Here is a 26,621-nt window from a genome sequence, read left to right as displayed (position 1 = left end):
CTGGTCTTGCAGAAACACGGAGAGGGTCACAGAACAGGGAAGGGACATTCTCTGGAGGAGGGTAGGGCACGGGGAGGGCTCCTCATTCCCGGTTGGTGCCAAAAAGCTGCAGGAAGAAGGTGAAGATATAGATAATGTCTAAGTAGATGTTGAGGGCTCCAAAAATATACTCCTCAGGACTCAGCGAGTGTCGACGATTCCCCATCAGCAGCTGGGTATCAAATGCCAGGAACTGGAAGAGAGGGAAGAACAAGAGGTCACACATTCAGTCTGTGACAGCGAGGGGCTAAGCTGCTGGCTTATTACCTGGCTGTTCACTGACCCTGCCAACAGCCAGGAGTTTCCCAACACCTTCCTCCCTAATTCCATCCACCTCCACCCCAGGTTATGGAGCACTTACTCCATTCCAGGGAGAAATAGAGCAGAGGCAGGATCTGTAGTGAGGTGTAGTGAGCAGAGAGTAACCCCAGAGTATTACAAAGTGCCCCCCGTCCTCCCCCCAGTGCCGAGGGCTAAGCAGAGCTGCCCTGTGTGGGTGCGGCCACAGTTAGGGAGGGCTTCCTGAGGCACATGAAACAGACTTCATGCTGTTGTTCTAGGCCTTGCTACGTGGGTTTTTGTTGTTGTTGTTGTTTGAGAGGGGAAACCTGGAGAGTTGGGGGCTTGTCATACACTTCACAGACACAAGCTCCTCGGAATAGAATTGGCATCCCTAGAGGAAATGGAGGCCAGCAATGTGAAATGCTTATCTAAGTTTACCCACTCGGGGAGATGGCAGACCCAGGCTTTGAGCAGGCTAGCTACAGCATCCACTCACCTTCGCCCTCTGGAGCACCTAGAGTCACCAGCGAGCTTTCTGCTCTCCCCCAGGGAACCTTCTGGGCCTAACAGATGACTCTCCAGAGATTCCCTTAGCCACAGCTCTTCTCTGTCCCCAGCCACCCAACAGCCCTACCCTCTGACCACAGACACCCCTCCCCTCCCCCACAGCTTTCTTCTAGGTTCGGCTGCAGAAACCCACACATCAAATCAGGCAGGCGGGGACATCCTTCAGGAGGCCCCAGTGTCTCCCAGGGTCTAAAAGGCGAAGCGGCATCCAATCAGCGCAAGTGAGATTTCTTCAGATTCCCTCCCCTTCTGCCTGTCTCCCCCACCACATGTATGCAGAAAGCCTGTGTTTCTGGGCCCCTCACACACAGTCACACGTATGCTGCATGCCAGGTGCTGAGTCAGACCCTATAAAGGACACAAGTCTGTGTGTTTAGCTAGGCCCACAGCCTAATGGGGGGGGGGGGAGTGGAGCTTTCAGATGACCATGTGACAGCTGGGTCTATGCTAAAATTAGGGCTGTGGAGTGGGAGCTCTTGACCGTTCAAGGGGAACATGTCCTAGGAGGGGTGACATTTTTCCTAAGGTATGAAGGAGGCATGGGCCTTGGATAGACCCAGGCAGCCCTTAGAAAACCTTGGGGACCCGCTGGACCATTGTGAACGGTGAAGAATTAAGTGCTTGGGAGGTGGGGGAGTATTGTGGAAAGGGAGGTGACAAGGGGCTGTTACTGGACCTTGAAGCTTGCATTTGGCTGGAGCGAGGCTGAAGGGTGTCCCAAACCCTTTCTCTTACTCCCTCCTTGACCCAGGACCCAGACGCCTTGGAGTTGTGTTAGATGTGACCCACAGAGAACCCGGGGAGGATCCCTGCCCTCTGTGCCAACGCCACAAAACACAGGGACCAGAGACTCCACCAAAGAGCGAGCCCAGCCTGTGCTGTATGAGGAGATTGATTCTGAGCTCAGTCTGACGCCACCCTATCAGCTGGGAGAATGAGCAAGACTCGGGTTCTCGTCTTGGCCCGTGACTCCCTAGCGCTGAATAGAGGTGAGGGTGCTTGTCTCCCGAGGCTGTTCGGAGACCGTGATAACCAGACTGTGCGCAGAACACCTGGCACACAGCCGACCCGTAATGAGTGTGGCTGTTCCTGAGGTTTTACCGAGGCATCTGCGGGAGCAATATCCTCCCAGGAACAGGCAGACGCTGCTAATGAGACTCGGGTGGCTCCCACATCTTGTCGGGGAGGCAGAGAGATTCTCGGGGGAATCTGCATGGCCTTCACAGAAGGAAAATGGCGACCTGTGGGAAGGTTAGTGGGGGCACGGATCGGGCCTCTGAGCTCAGCAGCATTAAAGGGCTGGAGCCGCTGGAACACGGACTGAGTCTGGAAGGCGGGGGGTGGAGTCAACTTAATCACGTGACCCCATAGCAAACCCCCCCCCCCCCCCCCCCCCCGCTTCACAGAGCAGGAGAGCGAATTCTGAGCTATCCTTTTACTCCGTCACGCTCGGCAAGGGGACCTGGCTTTCTAAGTGAAATTTCCTCTGCAAAGCGAACAAGCAGGCAGAGGGGCCAGCTCAAGCGCTGCGGGCTGTTTAACAGGCACAGCTGCCAAGCATAAGTTAATAAATCGCTGAGCTGGCTTATCAATCGGCAGCGCTTGGTTGCTTTCCCGGAGCCTGGTCACCCCTGGGTGAGCTCATGAAACCGAATCTTTCAACCTAGAAGGCTTGAACCTGATCAGGTCTGGGGGTACCCTTCCAAGGAGCACCCACCCAGTGGACTCCCGGAGCAGCCAGCTGGCTGTAAACCAGAGTGGACCCACTGCTGCCTGAGCTCTTGGCTCCTGGCCCAGGATTCTCCTCCACATGGGGCGCTAGCTGGGGAGGTCCACCCCAAAGGGGCTGCCACCCAAGGCTGTTCCTGAGAACCAGCTGGGAGCTTTCTACTTATTTGCACACACTCATATTTAATGAGCACCTACTGTGTTCCAGGGGAACTGAGTACCTACTGTGTTCCGGGGAACAAACACCATCAGAATTTCATTGTAAATTCCAGTGAGATGGCTCAGCGGATAAGGGTACTTGCTACCAAGACCGATGGCCTCAATTTGATCCCCAGAACCCACACGGTGGAGACAACTGACTTTTAGAAGTTGCCCTCTAATCTCCATGCACACACTGACACACACACACACACACACACACACACACACACACACACACAAGCACACTACAGTTAAACGTAACATAATTTTTTTAAAAAAATCCCACCATAAGCACGCATTACAAGGGAAAAGTAACTGGCTAGCGTCTCCCTAGATGACGGTCAGTATTGACAACGTCCTGAGCTGATTGCAGATTACCTTGTTTATGGTTAACACACTAGCCACCGACTGAACACCGCTGTTGACACCTGGAAGGGTGACCCTTGGCCGAGTTAGAGGCCAGCTGGACACAGGACTCTGCATGAGTGTGTGGGATGGGGTCAGAGGCAGTGCAGGGCCAGAGCAGGAGTCATATATGTTGACTGGATAAACCGTCCTCGTGTGTGCTAACACGTTAGCTCACTGTCCCTGTGTGCCCTGGCAGGCGGGCATGTCACTGCTTAGCCTGTAAGGTCAGGGGTCTTGAAGAGGAGCTGCGGGTGTCTCTTCTAGTCCACCACACAGTAGGGCTGCACCTACACCAGTTGTTCCCAACCTTCCTAATGCTGTGACTCTTTAATACAGTTTCTTGCATTGTGGTGACCCCCAACCACAAAATTTGGTTGTTATTTTATAACTTTAATTTGGCTACTGTTATAAGTCATCTGATATACAGGATATCTGATATGTGACCCCTGTGAAAAGGTCATTTGACACCTACTACCCCAAATGAATTGTCACCTATAGGTTGGGAACTGGGAATATACGTAGATTCTGGCCACATAGTTGACCTGGCCCTGCTACACTGGGAATTCAAACTTGTGTATGTTGTCTGTCCCTCTCTCAAACACGGCTTCACCCTACAGAAGCGGCAGCACAGCGTGGGAGCCCTGAGCCCTGGGCCGCTCTTCCAGGGCAGGTCCTAACACAGCTTTACTGGAAACCACCCAGCCTGTCACCAGCGGCCAGTTAACTAAAATGACAGCAGAACGGAGTCGGAAACCTCTCTGATATCTGCTACCCACGAGAAGAAAGCAACCCGCGGAAATGACCTTATCACACAACTGCACAAAAGTACACTTGTGACTCAGGAGCCTATAGACAAGCATGGCCACAGAACAGTCTAGGAAAACAGCAGCCGCCCGTCATGGTCGCCACTCTGGAAGCCAAAGAGTGCGCTCAAAATGTTTGCTTCGTTCATACTTAAGATGTTTAAAAGCTGAAACCCAGGAATAGATGTATTCATATATTACAAAGCACAACTTATCAACACGGGGATTAAAATACCACCCAGCAGAGTCTTGTGACTGTGACAAATACCACATTACTGTCCCCATCATTTGCCGACATGACTGAGGGACAGACAGTATAACCAACTTGTCCCCTATCCCACAGCCAAGAAGACAGCTGACCCCAGATGCTGTAAGAAGCAAAGTAGGGTGTCTATGTGTGTGTATGTGTGTATGTGTGTGTGTATGTGTGTATGTGTGTAAGTATGTGTGTATGTATGTGCATGTGTGTGTATGTATGTGTATGTGTGTGTATGTGTGTGTGTATGTATGTGTATGTGTGTGTATGTGTGTATATGTATGTGTATGTGTGTGTATGTGTGTTTGTGTGTGTATGTGTGTGTATGTGTGTTTGTGTGTGTGCATGCTATAAGGGTGAAGAAAGAAGAGAAGCAAACACAGCCCTTCACTTAGAAAAATCCAGGCTTCCTAGTTGGATGGTGCCCAGAACTGGGCCCATCACAGACCCTGTTTTCTCTTGTACAACTAGAGGGTGATTTTGGCCTTTGGGATGGCTCCTCCCACTTAGCCTTCTGTGGGTTAGACACAATGGGACCCTTTCTCTATGCTGTAGTCAGACAAAACAAGGACACTCAGCACAGCCTTGACCTGATTACTGTCCCATCAGCAATGTAGGAGGAAGGGATAACAGGAAGTACCGGGTGAGGCCCTGGACCCTCCATGGCCCGTTCCCTATTCCAGCCTGGGCCTTACAGACACCAAGAAGAACATCTCCTAAAACCCTCAGCTCCAACCCTGAGAGCTTCAGGATAGGAATACTCGTCATGGGAGCCAAGGCCTCTTGGGGTTCTGGTCCAGCCTTGAGAAGCAGCCCCTTCTACGTCTGTCTTTCCCACACTCAGCCTTGGAACACTGAAGTCTTGAGTTTGCAGCTTGACCCCTACCCTCTGCTGGATGCCAGTGGAAGTGGGTGAGTCAGCTCAAAGGTGTTGGCCCCAAGTGGCTCTCGCCCCCCGCCCCGCCCCTGTGCTCTCTCGTGGGTGCTTTCTTGAGAGGTAAACTCATGGGCCAGGCTGTAGGGCTGGGCAGAAACTGTATAGGGTGGGGCCGAGGGCCAGTCTACCTCTAGCAAAACCTGAGGCTCCAGGGTTCCATGCCTAGGAATGCTGCTTTAACCTCACCGGACCTTCTCTGGGGTAGCTTAAGACACGGGACTCCTACATGTGTCATGGCATGCAAGGGCCTGCCTTCCCTTCTCTGAGCAGAAGGGCCCGCCCATGTATCTCAACCACTCTTTATGTAACTCTCAAGACGATCCCAGCCAATGCTTTTTGGTGCACTAATTGAATGAGACATTGTGGGGGTCACTGGGCACTAAAGCTTTTCCACCTTCCTGTGACTCACAGGAGACAGCCGGGACAGTGCACAGTCGGCGGTGACACTGGCCATCCCAGAACCTCAGATCCCTGCCACTACTCACTCCTCAGACACCTGTGTCTGCTGTGGACTGGATTGTCCCAGGAGTTGGGGCTACATCATTGCACAGACCAGGGTGGTTGATGGGTCCACTCTCACGGAGTTTAAATTCCCCTTGAGTGAGGAAAGCAAACAGACGTGAGAAAAATTCAGAATGTATCGGAGGAAGAGACACAGTCTCCAGAGCTAGGATTCCAGGGAGGGGGAAGCAGTGCTCAAGTGTGGAAGGGAACAAAGCAAGGAGAAGTAAGGGAGCTGGGAGGGTCTCAGGGGGCAGAGGAGCAGATCGGCGTGGGACTCGGCCCAGGCAGCAAGGGACACAGCAGAGCTGGAGGAGTCCAGGGGGGGTCTGTGGGGAACAACCATCTGCTGGATGTGAAGTAGAGGATTCTCACCCCTGCCTTCTGCCTGGACCGGAGACAGTGGGCACAGCAGGGGAAGCTGCGGGTGGGGGTGGGGTGGGGTCTCAACAAGCCTGGTGACTCTGGAAAGAAGGGCCAGGAAGCTTAGGCTCTAGAATAGAGGTAGAGCCCTGAGACCTGCAGCCAGCTGAGTCTGATGTGATGGTGTGGTGTCAGGAAGGGAGAGAGCTACCAAGGAACTTGCCTTGAGTGGGAACAATGAGAGAGGCTGTGGGAAGAACACAAAGGCAGAGGGACCCAGGCTAGAGAAGTTGTTTGCATGTTAAAGGGTCATTCAGCTTTCAAATGGGCACGCTGACCACACAACTGGACATTCTAGTCTGGAACTCAGACACTAGGGCTGGAGATGAAAATTCATAGATATCAGCATGAAGCATGAAATCCAAAGTATTGGGTCAGCCTGGGGTCCTAAGAGAGAACAACGAGGAGACTCAGGGACCCAGGGCCATGATGGGGCTGCCCAGTCAAAGAGCAGGAGCCAGAGGCCTGGAGGGCTGAGTCGGCCTGCCTGCCGGGTTTGTCCCCATGGAGGTTGCTCGTGAACTGGATAATAGAGCGCTCTGCAGAGTGCCCAGAGGACTGGGGATGAAGCTCTGGGGAAGAGCTCACACTCAGAATGCACAAAGCCCAGACTTAGTCCCTGCCCTGGAAAAGGCACACAAGAGACTATGGGAGTGGACAACTGGGGGGAGGGGAACTTGAGTGGGGTGGGACGTTGAACAGATATTCCTCAGGAGGCTTTGCTGTATCTGGACAAGAGCTTTAGGGAGATGTGGGTTAAGAGTATTTTGTGGGTTTTATGTTCCTTACGTTGAGAGAAATCACAGTATGTTTCCATGCTGACGATAGAGTCTAGTAGAGAAGTCGGCACAGGACATGCATAATGAAGAAGACAGATGGTGGTGATGGCGAAGAGGACGGGAAAGGGATATCCTCTCCCCAGGTGACCACAGAGTCACTGGACACCAGTTTCAGGACACCTTGGTCCTGGGACACCTGTGCCTGGACCTGTCCATTACAGGCTATGAGACTTTACCAGCCTTAAAACTTAACACCCAGGGCCTCCAGTGTGCAAGGCAGTTAGAACAATACCAGCCTTGCTTCTTCCCTGGGTTGTGGTTAGACGCAGTGAAGCAATAGGCTTGGAAGTGTCCTACAGAACGCTATGGGTGGGACAGACGGCTGGGATTATTTTTATTATTCTGATAACTCGAGGGATTATTAAACAGATTTAAAGGCTTACCATCCACCCAGCCCTACCTGCCTGCAGAGCCCCATAGTACAGCCGCCACACTTGCTACAACCTGACCCTCAGGAAACAAAGTGCACGCCCTGGGCCTCCTCATGCTGTCTTCCAACTCCACCAGCCTACCTTGCTCTGGCACGATTCTTCTCCTGTCCCCAGCCATGGCTGCTCTCTGAGGACTCCTGATGCCGGGGGGGGGGGGGTTGGTGGCCCTGGTTTTTGCTCCCTTCCTTTCTCCAATCCCAATCCCTCCAATTATCTGAGATTGCTCTTCGATTGAGAAAATATGACCTGAAAGACTATTCACCTGATTTATCTAGAAGTCAGTTTTCACACCCGTAAGAGGACATGGTGTGTCTGGCTCTTTTGGTCCTCACGTTCCTAGACTAGGTGGCCTTGGATCACTTCACAATATTCACCCGGTGCTTCTGATAACCACGGATAGACCTACAGGGAGTTCCCACAGACCTGATATGTGCACCCAAGCACTGTGCTCTTCCACCTGACCGAGGCTTCTGGGCAGGTAGCACAGCACTTCACACATAGTAGGTGCTCAATAAAGATCCACAAACAGGATGAGCCCGTAAGCCCAGCACAGCTCTACCCTGCCTTGATTCTTGTCTGACCTCACCATTCTGACCTGTCATGTTCTCCTCAATACAAGACAGATTGGAGACACAACAGGTGGTTTGAATCCTAAGAACACAGGAAAGAATGTGCTAGAGGGCTCTGTCCATCCTTTGCCCATGGCCCAGCCAGGAAAAGTTCCTTCTCTCTTAGGGACCTCAGGGACTGGGAATGACACTAAGTAGGCACAGTGCCACTGAGGCTTGGTCCTAGATCTGACCTTTACCGTACGAGACTGACAACTCCTTAACCCTAGGGCTTTGCTTGGCTTTGTGTGTTTTTAGACAGGGTATCCTGTGGCCAAGGCTGGCCTCAAACTCTCTAAGAAGCCAAGGTTGACTCTGAACTTCTAATCCTCCTGCCTCCACTTCCCCAATGCTAGTTTTACAGGTGTCTACATCATGATGAATGGATGGACGAGAAAATTCTTACACTCGTGCTATCTACCTCACGGGGATGTGTTGAATGTTCTTGTCTCTGGGATTTGTGACAAACTTGGGACTCTAGCCATTTAGTGTCACTGAGCAAACCAGAGAGAGGGTAGTGGGGGGGGGGGCAGCCATTGATTCGCTGGCAAGAGAGATATCTTTGGATGGCTTCCCATGATGTCATGGATACCTGTTTGTCTCTTGGGTGAACCTGAGGCATATATCGGGGTCCCCCTGACTCAAGGGTATGTTGGGCTGCCTTGGGCAGGTATCTGCCCATCTTTGACCATGTTGCCTAGGCATCTGCTTCTAGGCACTTTCCACCTGGCCTCTGGAGCCAGATCTTCACGCTCCCAGCTTGGTGCTAGCATGTTCTAGTATGCCTCAGAATGTGATGTGATATCTCCAAACCTCCTCTTTACTGTGACCTCGGAAGAGATGGTGTGGTGTGAGAATTAAGAACAAGAGCGAGCCGGGTGTGGGAGAACAAGTGGTGGGTAAATATTAGCTGAGCCCCAGCTACGGTGCATGCCTGTGATACCAGACGCTGGAGTCTTGAGGTGGGAGGGTCGCAAGATCAAGGCCAGTTTGTTTTTAAAAGACAGTAAGTACATACATAGGTAAAGAAATGAATTAGCTTCCACTCTTAACTGAATTTGGTGAGACTAGAAAAGAGTTCTCCTTGATTGAGCCTTTGGCCAGGTATGTGAATCTTGCCAGGCTGCCCTAGGACTTAACTAATCCGGTCCACACAGCAGGCTATCCCTGTGCTCTGCCCAAAGGGACGAAAGGCCTCTCTTCTTAGTCCTGATCCCCTAGTCCCTTCTGGCCACCAGCTTCTACCCTGATGCTCTTACATGCCTATGCCGTGCTCAGAGAGTTTGTCTTGGACACGAGACAGAATTCCCTGAATGTGGCACTGAACCAGCCCTACCGTCAGATGCTGTAGAAAGGTTCCACAGAGACTATAAGGAAGACACGGGGTGGAAAGGCCTGAAGGGAGAGAGAGTCACAAAGCTGAAAAGGTGGCCCCAGGAGCTGGGCCAAACTCACCAATGTGAACACACCGGCTCCTAGAACAGCATAGACGGCGTGGAGCCAGGGGACCTGTGGGAGAAGCAAGATGGGCTTAGCATGTAAAAGGGGGCAGCTGGCAGAGGTGCCAGAAGTTGGGGGAGGCGCTCAGTTCAGAGGATGGAAGAATTGGGGTAACTCCTCTCTAAGAAGCCCCAGTCTAAGGGAGGCCTGTGACTCTGGGGGTGCTCATAGTAGTTGGGTGGAGAAACCCACAGGGGGTTCCCACAGACCTGACATATGTCTGCCCTCAAAGCACAGCCCCAGGCTCAGGCTGGCCAAGGCGACGCATTCTATCTACCAGTCATTCTTTCAGTTTGGGTCTGGCTCTAGGCTCCTCCTGCTGTCCCTGTTCTATCTGGGGTCTGTCTGCGCCTCCACAGAGAGCTCCCCGTCTCTGCCTTGGAAACAGGGCCCAGGTGGAAAACGTTAGGGTAGGTATGGAAGTGGAGGTGTCTGGAGTCTCTGCCAGAGGGGCATGATGGGCCTGCCTCTGGAGGCCAGAGCGGTACCCCTTCCAGCCTGAGCTCACCCCAACTGTGAACGCAACGGTCTCAACGGTAAGGTGCCATGTTAGCATTACCCGTTGTGTATTCCTTTCAGAAAACTTTCTAGAAGGTTCCTGGAAACAAAGGCATCCCATTAACTCAACATGGGTCAATAAAGGGTTCTTTGAAGTTCTAGGTCTCCTTCCTGTAGCCCCCTCCCCATCCTAGATACACAGAGGCCCCCAGACCAGCTCCGGCTCCTCCCTTTGTCAACAGGATCCTGAGAAGAGCCAAGGAAATGCCAAAATCAATCTTGACATCCTAGACTGGGTGCCAACTGCCCGGAGGCTGGGGCTGTGCAGTTTGGAAGTGTGTTAGAGGGGATAAGGAATACCATCCCAGCCTGGCAGACAAGAGGGCACGGGAGACCAGGTACCGGATGTGGCCGGAGAGAATGTTTTTGAGTTCCTAATAGATCCAGCACGTTCTTTCCTGTGTTCTTAGGATTCAAACCACCTGTCTTGTCTCCAATCTGTTCCCCAGTATTGGTTGTTTCAGCTCCTACACAGTAGGCATTCTTTTGGGCAGGCAGGAGTCCCTGGGAAGAGCCTTCCAGTGGGTGGGCATTTGTAATATGGGGTGGGGAATCTACGCCTGCCCTGTTGCTAATTCCCCTCCTGCCTGGCTAGCCCGATTCTGCTTCTTTGGACTTAGCTGGTCCCCCAGGAGGGCCCCTGAATTTGCTGGGCCCTGGAGCCCCATCGTACCTTTCTCAGCTACATTCCCCCTCCCCCTCCCCTTCCTTCACCTACAGGAGAGGACAGGGAAAGTGAAGCCGGATGCGGCTCATGGAGCTGGGCAGGTGCCCAGGCCTGCCAAGAAAAGCCTCCTTGTTTGCCTGCGTACGCTGCCAACACACCTGGGGGCAGGTGCCAGGAGGGCTGGACAGGGCGGCAGGCTCTGAGGCTTTGGCCCTGGGCTGCCCTGCAGGGCACAGGAGAGTATGCACCTGAGCACTGGGCTATCCCCACCTCCCTCAGGGTAGGCAGGCTGAGACTCACGTATTGGAAGGGCAGGAGGATGGCGAGGAGGAGTCCACTGAAGAAGAGGGTCATAAGCAGCACAAACAGCACACCCTGACAGGAGGTGAAGTCAAACTGCAGGACACAGTGGGGGACAGAGCACCGGGGCCTCAGCAGTGTGTCAGCCATAGCCCAGTGTACCCCTCTTCCAGGTACTATGCCCAGACCCAGCCCAGCCTCTCCTCAGCCCCACATAGACCCTGACCCTCGTGCCCTCCCCTGCCCACAGGTTCCAGGGCTGACCTTGGTCTGGAAACTGAAGATGGTGACGGAGAAGCAGACAAGAGCGGTGATACCCAGACACAGCAGCACAGATGTGGTGTTGTAGTAACTGAGGAGGGGCAGGCGTTCAGTCAGTAGGATTCCCCACTCCCCACTCTTCCCCTCACAGGACCTCCCTTTCCTGCCAGAAGCTGACCTCATGACCTATGCTCCTCACTCAAGCTTCCCCAGGCTTCTCTGTCACTCACTATCGGGGTGAAGCTCCAATAGACAGAGTAGGGTGAGTTTATGTTGGTGTCTGAGGGCAGTTTACAACAGCAGGAACCCGGAGCTTCGTGGATGACATCATCTTCCTCGCTACCATCCCTCATCCCAGCCCCACCAGCCTGCTTGGGTCTTGGAGCCACTGACCCTGCAGTGCCTAAGGAGGAGACATCAAGCCAAAGCAGTCAGTCTGCTTTGGTCCCTCCCCCATTCAAAAGCTCCCTGGAAAGATGGGGTTTGTGAAGAGCTTCCCTCAGGTGTGGCTAGACCCTGGCTGCATAGCTACCTAGGCCACTCCTGTCCCATTTACCTGGACAGCATTCCAGTGAGGTAGGCCATGGACAGGGTCTGCAAGGAGAGCAGGGAAAAGGGATGTTACTCAGGGGCCCTCAAGTTCTAGCCAGGGCCTCTACCCCATGCATATAACTCTTGTGCCAAGCCTGCTTCCCTCTATAGGGTCTCTCTGTTCAGGACTGAGGCCTAGCTAAGCAGCATCTCCCTGGCCAGCCCGCAGGCATCTCACGCTAGCTTTGTTTCCTAGGCAGCCTTGTTCTCCCAGTGAGGAACCTCACTCTTCGTTATCCTGCTTCTGGTTGGAACTCTCCCACACAATCTCCCAAGGACGAGAGGCTGGGAACACAGGGGCCAAAGGGGGTGGAGAGGGAGGATGGGGTGCTCTGGCAGTAGAAGGGTTCAACAGCTGTTCCACAGGGGCCCTCACACTGGATGTCCCCCGTTTAGACTCTCTGGTCTTCAAAACCCGTGCTGCCTCTGGCCTGCCTCCTTCCCTGCTCAGTGTCCATCACCCAGGTCACTTACAAAGACACTCAGCAGAATCAGATTCCAAGGGAAGTGTCTCCTGAAAGGCAAGCCACAGGCTTCAGATACATACTCTGCACTCCTCAGAGCCTCTTCTGTCATTGAACAGAGTCTTACGCTTCTGCCAGCCCATGTGCCTTAGACGCGCAAAGTGAAGGGCAGAAGGGCTGGCCCATCTGACTCCAGTTCAGAGAGGGATGAGGCCTCTCTGGGCTGCATAGCACTCTGGTGAAAGGCCAGGGCTCAGAGCAGATTTTAAATATTCTTGCTAATAGTCCCACAGGCAGCTCCCCTCCCCGCACCAAGTCATGCTCTTACCTGGGTCCAGAACAGCAAGCCAGAGTCAGGTAAGTTGCAAAGAACACAGCACTGTGAGAGAGAGGGGTGGGCAGGTCAGAGGGTCTCTCCTGTGGCCACCCACCTAGCACTTGATCCTACGTTGCCACCTCTACCCAAACTGCACCAGACAGGATGGCGAGAGCGGAGGGAAGGGTGTGGTCATCCTAAGACTGAGCAATGGAGGGAAGGTGGAGTGAGATGGGACAGGCCCACCTCTAACAACATTAAATCTTAGGAGCAATGGCCTCCGCTATTATCACCCAACCCGAGCGACCTCAGCGACTTGCTGTGTTGTTTGTGAGTTTGCTTTCGGAAGCACAGTCTCACTAGGTAGCCCAGGCTAGCCTTGAACTCTCAGGGAGCCTCCTGCTTTAGCCCCCTGTGTCCCGAGACTGCAGACTTCATTACCGCATTAGGCTAAGAGACCGTGGTTTGAAAGCTCAGTCACACACAGGGGTTGGGGACCTAATTCAGAGGGAGAGGTACCTGGCCATCGAGCATGAGAAACCTGCCTTCAGTCCCCAGAACCCAGGTGGAAAGCTGGATATGGTAGCATGCTCTTGGAGTCCCAGCTCTCAGAGAATCAAAAACAGGAAGGAGGCATTCAGGGGCTCAGCTTGATGGCCATGCTGTCTAGCCTCCCTGGGGAGCCCCAGGCCAATGAGACACTGTTTCAAAGGAGGTGGGTGGCTTTCCTCAGGATGACACCCAAAACTGGCTTCTGATCTCCATATGCACATGTATACTTGCACACCCACACAGATACACATGAACACACGTGCACACCCATACACACGAATTACCAAAAAAAAAAAAAAAAAAAAAAAAAAAAGGTCATGCTGGGCACCGTGGTGTGGTGGTGCAATCTGGCACACAGGAAGTACAGGTCTGAGAACCAGGAATTCAGGGTCATCTTGATCTACTTATGGAGTCTGAGGCTAGCCTACTCTGGGGGAGACCCTGCCTCAGATATAATTGGTAACTACAAAGCAAGTTAAAAGTTACCCTAAAAATATTATTTTGTGTGCTGGGTAGATATTTATCTGTTTACTTATGTAGTTTTTAAGGCAAGATCTCATCATTACCTATGGCTGGCCTGGACCAGGGGAACTGGGTTGATATTTGTTTTGGGTTGTGTTTAATAAATATTGTCACGGTCTTCCCTTCTTCGCTGGCTTCGTTCTCCTTTACAGATGAGGTCAGGTGACTTCCCCACAGTCCTGAAGCTATCCTGTTGCAGGAAGGCTGAAAGCGAGGTGCACCAGTGGCAGGAAGCTGCCTTCCGTCCCTACCCATAGCCGTCTTGTTAGCTGTTTGTATGACTGGGGACTCAGCACTGACTGGCTTACCCACGCCGAGCAGCGCAGGAAGTGGAGTCAACCCGTGGACTGGGCAGTGGCGTCCAGTGGGGAGTGGCTAGCAGGTGGTTGACTGCTAAGAGTGCTTTGGAGAGCAAGAGTCAAAGATGAGGTGATGGAGAATGGGGGATGAGCTCCCAGGACAGACCGCCAACACTTGGGCTCCACCCTGGGCATGGCCTTGCAGTCCTTTCTCCATTTCCTCAGAATCTCACCCGCCCTCCAAGACAGCAATTCCAAACAGCCTCCTTCTTCCCCAAATCTCCCAGGCTGCCTCACTCTCTGCTATGTTCCAGAAAGATCTGAGGTAATGAGGGAGGGTCCTGTGGCTCCTGGAGCATCACCTGCAAACTTCACATAGCGATACCAGGCTTCCTGTCCCTCACCCTTTCCCTAGTCTGGGCTTTGGATCCCAGGCCCTCGAATGCCTAGTGACATCTTACTTTAATGGTCCTGGGGTCACCTGGCCCTCCATGTCAACCTCCTTGGCTTCTCCCCATCTTTACTCAGCGTCTTCCCTGATTCTAGCTCCAGCAGGGAGCTGTCTCCTCAGAAGTTCTCCTGAGAGTCTACTCAGTGTCTCTTCGTCTCTTCAACCGGCTCAACAACCTGGCCTCGGCCCCATGTAATGAGAGCTGGCTTTGACACACCAGGGTGACCCTGTTGAGTTATTTTGGCACTTGGTCCTTAAGTTACCTGAGCCTGATGTCTGGTCACTCCTATTGTTTCTCCAGTTCCACAATGACACACTTTTGGGTTCCCTCCTCCCTTCCTGGCCACGCCTCAGTCTCCCTTAAGGAGCCACTAAAGGAGCTGGATTCTTCAGGGCAGACTCTTCCCCCGCCCCGCCCTCCCCAGGTAGGCTGGCTCACCAGACTGAACCCATGCCTCAGATCTCCATTTTTCCCTCTTAGCACTAGACTGGAACAGCAGCTTTTCAGATGAGGTGGGGGTAGAGCTGAGCTCTGGATTCCCACTGCCCCTGCGCACACACACCCCCCACCGCCACTGCCGAGGACGGAGGATGCCTTGCCACCATCCACCAGTCAGAGGCCTCAGCATCAGTTCCTGGCGCTTGCTCATCTGCCACACCCAATTAATTACCTGCATCTGCTCAGCCTCCCACTCAGACTTCAGTCTCCCTCCATCGACACCACCTCCCTTTGAAGTCCAGCCACCTCCTTCTCTTTTCTCTCTGGCTGGGACTATAGCCCTTCCTGCAGCCCAGCCTCCCCCCATACACACTACAGGCTGATGATTAGATCATATGATTCCCCGGGAAGACTTGGCGAAGCCGCAGCACAGTCCGCTTACCGCTGGCTCCTCACCTCTCCTGTCACCATACCTCATCCAACCTCCCGTTTCCCACTACAACCTGTTCTGCACCTGCGAAGCAAGCCCATCGCTCCACCGGTGGATTGTGACTCCCTCTTTGACAGGGTTGCCTCTGTAGGGCAGAAATGAAATAGCCAGACCAAAACAGTAACCCAGCAGGCAGCGCTGGGATGTGAAGCTTACAACCCCGGAGCTCACACTGCGATCGGATGCCAGATGCCAGAGCTATGACCACCCTGCCCATGGAGGACAGCAGATCCCAGCAGACCCTTCCTGTCCCTAGTGGAAGTACGCTAGCACCTGCTCACTTTGACAACTGTGACAGACAGTAACGCCTGACTGTGTGTCTCTTGTCACTCTGGCCAGCCCAGAAGTTTCCTGGGACCAAGGGTCTTATGTCCTCTTCTCTGCGTTCTCTTAGTTCCTTAACCCTTAAGACGGGCATAGGAAGGAAGGCCAGAGAGACGCAGGATTGAGTCCAAAGACCATGGTACAGCTTTGGAGCCAGAAATCCTGCCCCAGGCTTGCCAGCAGTCTGTGGCCATGGACAAGGATTTAACAGCCAGTCCCAGGCCCCTGTTCTGCAGAAGAGTAAGATCGCCTCCCAGCTCTGGGAGTCCTGGTGAGAGGTTCAGCAGAAGCACTTGGCGCAGGCTCGGTGCTGTGCTGGACTCAAGGATGGGAGCTGCTTACTGACACCTTTCCACAGCCACGCCCGCCCTAGCCCTGACCTCATGCCCCCTCCTCTGCCTGCTGCTCCCGGCCCCTCTGCTCTGCCACAGACACTGTGCCCAGTGGGAGCAATCAGACGATTAAGAGAAACCCAGTGGAGAGAGACGGGGACCTCGAGAAAGCCAGTGCCATTGGGACCCAAAGAGAGGGGTTGTGTGTGAGCAAGAACAGTCGGCTTCCTGTGGAAACCTCAATCTCAGAGCCTGAGACAGTCTGCTTAGTGTCAGGACAGGGACTAAGACTCAGGTGAAGACCAGGTACTAAACCCATTGGCCTTTCCCGACTGACTTGCCCTAGCACCCCGGGGCTACAGCCAGCAGGGCACGTGGGCAAGCATGTGGCCGTCAGGCAGTTCTAGCTTTCTACCCTGGCTCCGATGCTCAGGGGACTTCTCTCTACCTCAGTTTCCTCATCTGTGAAATGGAGATCATAGCAGCACCTGCTTGGCAGGGCTGTTCAAACTATACTCAAACAGTTGGCACGGCGCCTCACGTGTTAAAACGAGCAGTGTCGTCCTCATTGTTATGAATGCTGTCCCAACAGGAAGAGACAACAAGAGAGCCCTCAGGGAGCATTTGGTACACAGGAGGTGAGACTCAGAGGCAGGATGGGGAGACTGACAGGGCAGACCCTCAGGTAGGCCTTCTGCAGGAAGAGGAGGCACTGGTGGAGGAACTTTGTTGTGTCTCAGGAGAGCACAGGCCACGCCCATTTCCCACCCCTCTCCACCTGCTCTTCACTCCGTTCCTGCCATCAGGAACTCAGGACATGGAGTCCCACAGACCGTGTCACAGAAGAGGAGCCAGGACACCATTTCCAAGGTCTCAGGGGGACCTACACCAGACGGTGCTGACGTGATAGGAGCCATGCCAACCTGTTGTGTGGGCTGGCCAAGGTGGCCATCCCTGGGGCCTCATTAGATATACACACAGTGGCTCCCAAGTCCCCAGGACTCAACCTTCCTCCTGGGCTGCTGGCTGTCCGTCCTGAGCCCTAGGAATGACTCTGTGTACGAATGTCTTCACTCCTGGAATCCTGGGAAGTTTCCTCACTGTTAGAGTCTCTGGCCTGCGTGTGCTAACAACAAGCCCACTCTAGGCTCTGGTGGCTCACAGGGTTTTGTGCTCAGCCCAGCTCCTCACTGGATTCCTATTCAAGAACAGGCTGGGCCAGTGTGCCTGCTTCCCTGCCATGCTATGTCTTGATGCTTAGCCACCAAGGGCCCTGCAGCTCTCTGGGATGCCCTGTCCGTCTGTCAGTCTAGCCCCTTGCAGCGATGCTCCCAACCCTGTCCATCCTGTGAAGTCTGCGTCATCCTGACAACTGCGAAAGCTCCTTTGCATGTGCACCACCCACTACCTTCTCCTATAGGCAGAGGCCTCCTGCCCAGTAGCTCCAGTACAGGGCTGGCTCATACTGGATGCTGATGGGGACCATGAAGAGAAGAGTTTTCTGAGTCTAGGATGGTTCTGGCCTGGAAATACCCCAAATTATTCCTTAGTTACCGGGAAGGAGGGTCCGAGTCACCTACAGCATTAAGACTCTTCTTGCAAATTGCCAGCCATGTTTTTTAAAGAGTTCAGGACTTCTGTCAGCTGAGTGGCTGGAGGGCAGGAGAGACTGCCAGGCGGAGGGATTAAGAGCACAAGTCTTAACTTGAACCCAACTCTGCCACTGACTCGCTGTGTGATCTTGGGCAAATTACCCAACCTCTCTGAGTCTTAAGGTCTTCTGAGGTAATCATACCTAGTAGATTTAAGGATCAAATGCAACACTGTACACGGAGCACACAAAACAATGCCCAGCCCTTAATTAGGCGCTCCTTAAGTGGTGGCTCTTATGATTAATAATTTCATAAGCATTAATAACAATGTTAATAGGAGTAGCAACATTATCATTAAAGAAGGTCAAAATATTCCAGCCCCTTCCCTCCTAGGGTCAAGGCACTAGTTCTCTGCATCCCAGGGCCCTACCCCTGCCGCCTGTCCCCTCCTCCAGCTGTCAGAGCTAAACAATCTAAAAGTTACTCCTGGCCACGCTAGGGGTCTTGAAGGTCCTCCCCCTTCAGATGTGGGAGTATCATGGCTTGGATCTTTCAACAGAACATGGTGGGCATCTCTAGGAAGGAGTCTGGGGTGAGGAATACTCACTAGGATGCCCAGTACCAGCCTGGGTTGGCCTGGACATAGTCCTTAACAACGTCACTGTAAAGAAAAAGGATGGGCAGAGTCAGAGGCTACCCCAGGTCTGTTTCTGCTCAATGTGTGCATCTTCCCCACATGGACTCAGAGGTAGGAGGTGGACGTGGGCTCTAGATTGGCAGGCCGGGACCTAGGTGAGCCTGGATGGGTGACTGGAGCAATGCCATATGAAACATCACAGATACCTGCAGGGCCCACCCTGCACTGTTTTAGGGGAACTTCTTACATGATGCACACCCAACATTCTTCCCCAGAGGTCTGATGGAGTCCCTCTGCCCCAGGCCTAACCGTGACCCTCCTGGAAGGCATTAGTCCACATTGCTAACTCACCAGAAGGTAAAGAGAGCTACCACAGTCAAGGTCACCAGCAGCTGGACCAACAGGATGGTATAGACCTAAGGGAGGGAATGGTCAGCCTAGGGAGCCTCGAGCCCCAGCAAATATCTGAGAGACCCCAGACCTCCCTATTGGATACTCTGCCCTCCTTCACAGGGTCACTGGGCAGAGTCAGATAAGTGGAGGGACAGGAAAGGTACTAGACCCTTAGGTGGAGCAGCCTACAGAGCCCAGGGGACAAGGAGCAAGGGCCCTGGGTGAGACCTCAGAAGCACATGCCAGGAAGAGCCATGAACTGGGATGGCAGGAGACAGGGATGCAGGCAGAGGCGGAGCCAAGGTCTTTCCAGGGGTTTCTACACAGGGTCCCAAATCTCTCACTGCCCTCTTTCCAACCCAGAGCATGGGAGAAGTGGTTACCTTTCTGATGAAGAGCCGGCGAACTTTCTGGTCATCCCAGCTGAAGGTGGTGAAAAGTTCGTGGTGTCCCGCAGGGAAGCCACCTTCATAGCCGGAGCTGCTGCCTGGGTAGGTGGTAGAGAACCTGAGGTTTGCTGCCAGCTCAGCCTTCATGTCAGTGCCATGGCATGACATTGTCAAAGGCTCTCTAGGCTTCCGAAATCTTTCTCCCCAGCCCTACTGTCAAATACCCCTTTGACCCGCCCCTGCCCACCCCACATCTGTCTTCCTGGTCATTTCTTGCTCTCCCTGACTCTAGGAATAAGCTATCTCCCAACCTCTCCTTCTACAATAGTTGGGTCTCTGGGAATCAAGCTCTGTAATATGAATGTCCCTTCCCCTTGTGTCCCCATCTCCCTCCCCAGCTGCTTTGAATCAGCAAGGAACAGCCAGTTCTCCAGGCCAGACGATGTGTCCTGGGACCAAATATCCTGCCTGAGTCTGGCTGCTCTAAGGCCCATGGGTCGGGACCTAAGACTGGGTAGCTGATGCTCAACTGTAGACCAGGGGCTGCTGGGAAATGAGATCAAGAAAGAGTGAGAACACAGTGGGTGGGGTCCAGGTCTGGTCCCAAATCTCTGGCTTTGCAGGACTAAAAACCCTGTAGCCAAATGGACTGACAGGTGGACCTACCAGCCTATGGGACAAGCTGTGTGACCCTGAGCCTTCTGAGGCTCTTTTGGGTAATGGGTCCACTTCACAGAGAACAAACATAGATAAAACAGAAATTCTGTGTGCTCTGTGCCTAGCAAAGGCTACAGTGTCTTTGCCCTTGGGCCCTTCCTTAGGACCAGTCTCAAGCCCTGAATGCATCTACTCTGGACCTATGTCTGTCAGGTCTGGCTAATCTTTCCCTACTCCCCAGCAACCACTCTGCCGTAGTCTCTCAGAGATAACCATGCACTGCCTGGTCGGAGCTCTTCAGTGGTTCCTCTCCTGTTTGCCACTCAAGTTCAAGTTCTCCTTTGTTTTGTTTTCTGTGACATGGTCTCAAGCAGACCAGGCCAGTCTTGAACTCACTATGTGGCTGAGGATGACTTTGAATTTCTAATTCTTCTGTTTCCATCCCTTGAGTGCTGGGTACAGACATGTGATACCATGCCAGGCAAGTTTAAGTTCCTTTAAGGATGCCAGGGTGTGCAGAGTTTTCCAGCCACCCCTCATCCTGAGCGGTTCTTCCTCCCAGGTTCTCAGCCTGACCACATTTGATCAGCTACCTGCATACTTGTTTCTGGACCCTGTCCACCACGTGCTTTCTGAGGGACATCCATCGTCCCTCCTCCCGTGCTAACTCAAGACACTCTTCAGAGCTCTACGTGGATACATGAAATCTTCCCTGACTGGCTGGCCAGATGTAAATCACCAACATCTTCACCAACAGTGACAGTTTCCCGTCCTCTCTGCTGAACCATCCTACCAGCCTGCAGGACCATTGCCACTGACTGTGAGAAGGGACCCGTAAGTCCTCAGCTAGTAGGATGGCTCGGCAGAGAGGACTGCGTGTCCCTTACTGATTCTTGGTTACAGGAGCTGGAGTGTCCAGGGAAGGGGATGGGGACACAGAGGGAAGGGACATTTATACAACAGAGCTTGGTCCTTGGAATCTCAACCAACATGGAGAGAGAGGTTGGGAGATAGCTCATTCTTAGAATCAGAGCAGGGAGAACAGTAAGTGACTAGGAGGACAGAGAGCGGGCCAAAGGGATGTTTGACAGTGGGGCTGGAGAGCAAGATTTCAGAAACCTAGAGAGCCTGCAGGCAGGACAGGGAGCTTCCCAGTTCTCTGTCGCCACACCTGAGTCACTGAGGTAGACACACATGACAGTCAGCTCACGAGAGCAGAGCCACAGACAGGATTCTGCATCCCCAGGAATGAGCTCAGACGTGACACTTGCCATGTACCAATGTTTGTCACCTGCTGACTGCAAGGATCAGCTTCTCTTCCACTGTAGCAGCTGAGACAAAGCATCCATCCCAGCAACCAGTGCAGGAGTTGGGGAGTCAAGAGGGCCAGGAACTCCCCCACCTGCATTGGCCTTCCAGTACGCCACACCCGAGTAAGGCAACTGTGCTCTGGTCCGAGGCGCATTTTTGGAAGAGACACGGACCATGGTGGCCGCTCTCTCCTTATGAGCAGAAGCTCTGTGAGGTTGTATTGTCCTCAGATCCCTTCTAGAACTTTACAAGCAGTGAGAGTCCCACTGGGGGAAGGGCAGTGGAGGAACAGCAGAGAAACCCCCCCCCCCCGCCAACGGTCTGAAAATTTAAATTTAAAAAATGTTATGCGGTTATCATGTGCAAGTACACACGTGACCGTGTATGCACACGGGTGCGTGTCCGATTTGGGTCATGCATGCTATGAAGTGGAGGCCAGAGGCTAATTTTCAGGCCTCATTTCTCTTCTTACACCATCTGCCCCGGGGACAGCACTGAGGTCGGCAGGTTTGAAGGTGTGTGACCTGCTGAGCCATCTCACCAGCCTGTGGCAAGGACCTAAGGACCCCCTCCTTGCTGCTCAGCCAGACAGCCAAGGTGCCACTGCTGGGATCCTGGACTCTAACTATTGGTAAAGGTGTTGGTGACTTCTGACTGGCCAGCCACATAGCTAGTTCCCACACACCTACCCCACACTGTGCCTGCGGAAACCCAGAGGAAGGATGGGAAAGGATGAAAGAAACTGGGGAGGAAGCCCCTAGTCCCTTACTCTCTGATAACCCTAGGCCTCACAGAGGTCTGATCCCACCAAGGTTTCAGACCAGTCACCGTAGAAAATGCTAGATCCCACCCAGAGGGCACCTGCGAAGCCAGGTCATGGCTGCAGCGTGAACTTTCATTAACTCTTCCTGACCCCTCTGCTCTCTTCCAACTCCTGGTCTGTGTCCCTTCTATAAGGGCCATTTCAATTAATTAATTAGTTAATTAATATAGGGTTTCTCTGTGTAGCTCTGGCTATCCTGGACTCTGTAGACCAGGCTGGCCTCAAACTCCCAAGTGCTGTGATTAAAGGCGTGCGCCACCACTATGAGGGCCTTTTTAGACTCGAACTTGGCTTCGTCCCTTATCACCCCTCCCCAGTTGGCTTAGCTCAGTGATTTGTGAAGTCTCCTCTCCTCTTGCTGAGAGCAACCTGCAGTGGTTGAGCTCTCCTCCCTCTCTCCTTTTAGCTGTCCTCAGAGCAACCCTCCAAAGACACACTGTCTACTGTTCTGCACAACTACACCAAGAACATGGTGTCAGCAACTTCCTCCTCCAGGCTTCCTTTCCATCTGCGCCCACTGCTCCTTCTACCCCTCCAACCTTTGCTGGCTCTGAGACTTACTGGGGTCCACATAGGCCCAGCTTGGATGGAGTGGTACAGCTGTGGGGCCCTGGGGGAAGGCCCCCGCCTTCAGCCCCTCTCCGGAGGTGGCCTCCTCGTAGGAGGGTGGCGCCGAGGGCACTGCTGGAGCATCCTTCTTCTCTCCATTTGCCTGCTGCTGTCCCTCGGTCCCGGGGGCCTTGTTAGCCACAGAGAGCTGTAGAGTAGAGGCAGAGAGAGACAGTTGCCAGGGGCAGTCCTCCCCACCCGCCCCTTGATTCCTGGAATCTACCTAGGTGCGAAGAGCTAGGGAGTGGGACAGGCACGGAAGAGACAGGTAAGACAGTAAGCAAGAAATCCACCAGAGTGCCTATGGAGGCCAAAGGGCCACCTGGGGAAGAGACTGTGCCCCTGTGGTCCTACAATTGCCCTGTACCCTGGGAAGGGCTTGACCCTGAGGAGACCCTATTATTGAACAAAAGGCTCTCCTGTCTCATTCTTTCCAACTTGCTCACTGTATTCAACCAATTTTATTTTGCATTATTATTATTATTTTGTTTATTGTTTGTTTGTTTGAGACAGGGTCTCCCTATATAGTCCCGGCTGTCTTAGAACTTGCTCTGTAGACCAGTCTGGCCTCAAACACAGAGATCCTCCTGCCTTGGCCCCTCTAGTGCTGGAATTAAAGCTGAGTGTCATGTCATCATGCCTGTCTGGTCTTCCAGCTTAAAAATGAAGAAACTCAGAATCAGAGAGAGTGATGTCTAAAGTCCCAGGGCCACATGTGGTCCCCGGGCACTCAGGCTCAGTCCCTGGGGACTGGCTGCTTTCTGTTGGGTTGAAAATGCAGAGGGGAGTGTCCTGGGGAACAGTGAGCCTGTGGGGCAGAGGGAGAGCAGCTCCTGGGGAGACAGCCATCAACAAGACTGCAGAATGTCACTGCTGGAGGAGCTGGAGACAGCTCCAGTTTAGGCCCTTCTTTCCTGTGAGAGGAGGAATGGGGACCCAGGGGGAACTGTACGGGGGCAGGTTAGGAACTACACAGTTCATTAACACTAATCTTTGCCCCCTGGGTGGGCACAGTCACTTGGTGAAACGGTGGGGGTCATGGAAGGAAACATAGGAACAGAGAGCATAGTCTCAGAAAGGGGAACTTCAGTCCGGCTGCAGGAGGTCCTGCTGAGGCTTACAGGCTGCTGAGAAAGACAGGTGGTCCTTGCAGGGAGCCCCCTGACTTCATTCCCTCTAGAGCCCAGAGACAACTGGACCTCAGGAGCCTTATAGCACCCACCCCCTAAACAAACAAACAAACAAACAAACAAAAACCTGTGGGATTCTGGGAGGAAGGGGCTGAAGAACTAAGGCACCTTACCTCCAGAACAGAAAGAGGGGCTAGCTCCTAACTGGTAGAATGGGGTGGGCGTGGAAGGGGAGGCTCCATTTCCCCAGGCTCATCTCAGTGTCTCCTGTCTCTTGGAAATGGTACCCAGAGCCCAGGCTTCCTGACTCCCTTTATTACATGTCTAAGGAAGCTGCCTTAGCCCCCACCTTTCCACTCACTCTACCCCCAGAACCCCTGGGACCCCACTACCCCTCACATAATAAGGCATTCCCAAATGGCCAATGTCAGGAAGTACTGTCACCCAATGACATCATTTTGCAGCCTTTGAGGAGCTTTAACACAGAAGGCTCTGAGGAGGGACGTCATTAGTTCTGAGGCCAGTATCCAAGAAAAAAAGTAGGGTGTAGGGAGGGCCTTCTTCTGTTTTCCCTGCTGAATCCTTAGCACCTCTAAACAGAGGGCTAGAGGACCCTCCCCCTCACCCTAGGCCCTGGTGGTTGTGTAATTCCACAGGCTGTTGATGTTACATAAGCCATCTGCACCACCCAAGTCTGCCCAGGCCCTTCCCTGTAGTTCAGACCTAAAATTGGTATATTGATGTGGAGAGGCAGGAAAACGTTTTTTTATTCCAGCCAGTCCCGTGTCTGGCCAAAACAAAAATCAAAGCATCCTTCTGCAGGGTTGCCATAGTAACTCCCAGCCACAGGAGATGTACACTGATATCCAGAGTGGAATAATAAAGGACTTGGGAGGGGGTGTCTGGAGGGAGAGAAAGATGACCCTAAGGTGGATGGGTCTGGGACCAAAGACACACCCACAGGCCAAATTGCCCCTCAAGACTCACTCTGGCCCCCAAGAAGGGCTCTCTCTCTCTCTCTTTCTCCTCCTTCTGCTCCTCCTCTTTCTCCCTCCCTTTCTTCCTTCTTCCTTCCTTCTTTCACCCAGTCTGGCACCTAACCGAGCCCAGGGTGCTGAGTTCTGTGATGCCACAGCACAGGCTGGGAGACAGAAGCGGGGAGGAGAGCCTTGGGGGTTGGGAAAAGTCCTAAGCCTATTCCTTGAAACGGGCTGTTTGGTCCTCTTGACATCAGCAAAAGACCACAAGGACCTTTGCACAGGAGTCAGGAGAGGATGCTTAAAGTGGACCAGAAAGCTTTCCCAGGATGGCAGGGAAGTAGGGGTCCAGAGAGTGGAGGATGGTGCAGGCGGCGGGGGACGCGCCCCTACCTTTCCCTGGGTCATGATGTCGTCTCTCGAGGAAGGGGTCCCTGAAGCGGGGTTGGCCGCTTGGGTCACCGCAGCCTGCCTGCGTCTCTTCTTTCCTCCGCGTGGATTCTAGCAACATCCACTGCAAACCGGCCAGGCTTACCGGAGCGTACCATCCGCACACGGGGGAGGGGGAGGGCCTGAAAGGATGCTGCGGAGGACGCTGGAAGCTGCGGACCTGAGAGCGGGGCAAGACATGCGCTTTGGCCTCCTCTGCTTCTCCCACACACTTCAACCACCCCAGGGGACCAGGGAGCATTGCACTGTGGAGCAGCAGGTGGATGGGTCCGCGGGGGTGGGAGGAGGCACCAGGACTCCCTGACACCCGACCAGCTGATTCTGTCTGCCTGTACAGAGCTTGTATAAGGGCCTCATCTCAGCGCAAGCAGCCACCAGCCTCGGCCTTGTTCTCCCTCCCTGTTTGGATGGCCTCAATTTGTCTCCATCTCTACAGCCCTTTCAGCATCTATTTCATTGTTCACCATAGACTGAGAACGTTCTGGGTGGCTTGTTACTCTGCCTACTACCAAACACCCCCCACCCCCCTCCCCGGCCTTAGCCAGCCCCCAGCCATCTTCCCTTGCTCGGGTTTTCCCACTTGTAAAATGGAAGCAATAGCCCGTGTCACGGAGTGTCTGGGAGAATGTAGTTGCTGTCTTTTAGCCTTGTCCTTAACACCAACTCTCATTTTCTACAGTCCCCACCGTGCCCCTGTGATATTCAGATCTCAAGAGCTGGGCTCAAGCCCCAATTTAGTCAGCTTACTGGCTGTGTGACCTTGGCAAGGCTCTTAGCCTCTCTCTTACGAGAAGGAGGCTGAGAGCAGGACTGTGATCTCCATCGGTTGCAAAGCCCTATGGGTAATGGTGGCAAGCGCATACTGAACACAAGTTCTGCCAAGGTGCGGCTGTGAGAGGCTGAGGAAGCCGACTACACTGTCTCCTGTCTTCTGTCTCCCATAGGTCCAGGACTGGCAAATCTCTTAGGAGAAGGTGGGAAATAAACCCTGGAGAGGGGGTGGCCAATAGCTTTCTACCCTTCAATTATATGGTCCCCACCCCCTGCAGGCCAAGCCCTCCTTTGCCAGGTTGTCCCTGGCTCAGCACTGCTGTTCAAACTGAGCCAATGTCCCCCTCTCTGCACTAGCATCCTTCCCCCAGGATGCTCCTGTGCCGGCTTTACTTCTCTTGTTACATAGTTTCAAAGTGTCCCAATGCAGCTCTCTTCTCCGTGGGAGTCTGTCTTAGCGTTGATCTTACGGTAACAGGTTTTTTTTTTTTTTCACTGCAGGTGTGCGAAAAGCATTCAAGATTGTTACTAGTAACATTTCTCAGACAGCTGGCGTGGCGTGGAGCTTGAAAGCTGCAGTGTAGGCTGTGCTCTTCCTGGATAAGAACAGACTCCGCTCAGGGTCTCTTACCCAGTACACAGTGAGTCTTGATTCCTTGCTTGCTTCATGCTGCTGAGATACGGTCTTAGTGAGAAACTCTCCCTCACGCACTCTCCCTCACGCTATTATCACAGCGCCCCACCAGGCATGTTGGACCCTTCTTTCAGTTCCGACCCACCATCACTGTTTCCA

At 53.4% G+C, this 26,621-nt stretch overlaps 1 protein-coding gene and 1 long non-coding RNA gene across 3 annotated transcripts; one reads left to right on the top strand and one right to left on the bottom strand.

Annotated features, from left to right (window-relative positions):
* Positions 1–82: 82 nt before the first annotated feature.
* On the bottom strand, positions 83–25,015 carry FAIM2 (Fas apoptotic inhibitory molecule 2; the record flags this gene model as incomplete). Of its 2 annotated transcripts, none has more annotated exons than XM_080939133.1 (12): positions 83–232; positions 9,479–9,532; positions 11,049–11,144; positions 11,313–11,400; positions 11,866–11,903; positions 12,375–12,414; positions 12,693–12,743; positions 18,289–18,342; positions 18,670–18,734; positions 19,095–19,191; positions 22,449–22,648; positions 25,001–25,015. In XM_080939133.1, the coding sequence occupies 12 exons, from the start codon at positions 25,013–25,015 to the stop codon at positions 83–85; spliced, it is 948 nt and encodes a 315-aa protein (XP_080795259.1). The 2 variants fall into 2 exon arrangements, with proteins under 2 accessions (XP_080795259.1, XP_080795258.1); XM_080939132.1 differs by having other exon boundaries at positions 19,095–19,198; positions 22,453–22,648.
* Positions 1,357–4,223, top strand: LOC308437916. Its single transcript, XR_013975572.1, has 3 exons — positions 1,357–1,414; positions 1,640–2,139; positions 3,843–4,223. It is a non-coding gene; the product is annotated as an uncharacterized lncRNA (long non-coding RNA).
* Positions 25,016–26,621: the final 1,606 nt, after the last annotated feature.

This window comes from Micromys minutus, assembly GCF_963924665.1.
Source record: "Micromys minutus genome assembly, chromosome: 27".
Taxonomy (NCBI): Eukaryota; Metazoa; Chordata; class Mammalia; order Rodentia; family Muridae; genus Micromys; species Micromys minutus.
Note: the sequence above shows the minus strand (reverse complement) of the source record. Positions and strands in the feature narration are given on the sequence as shown.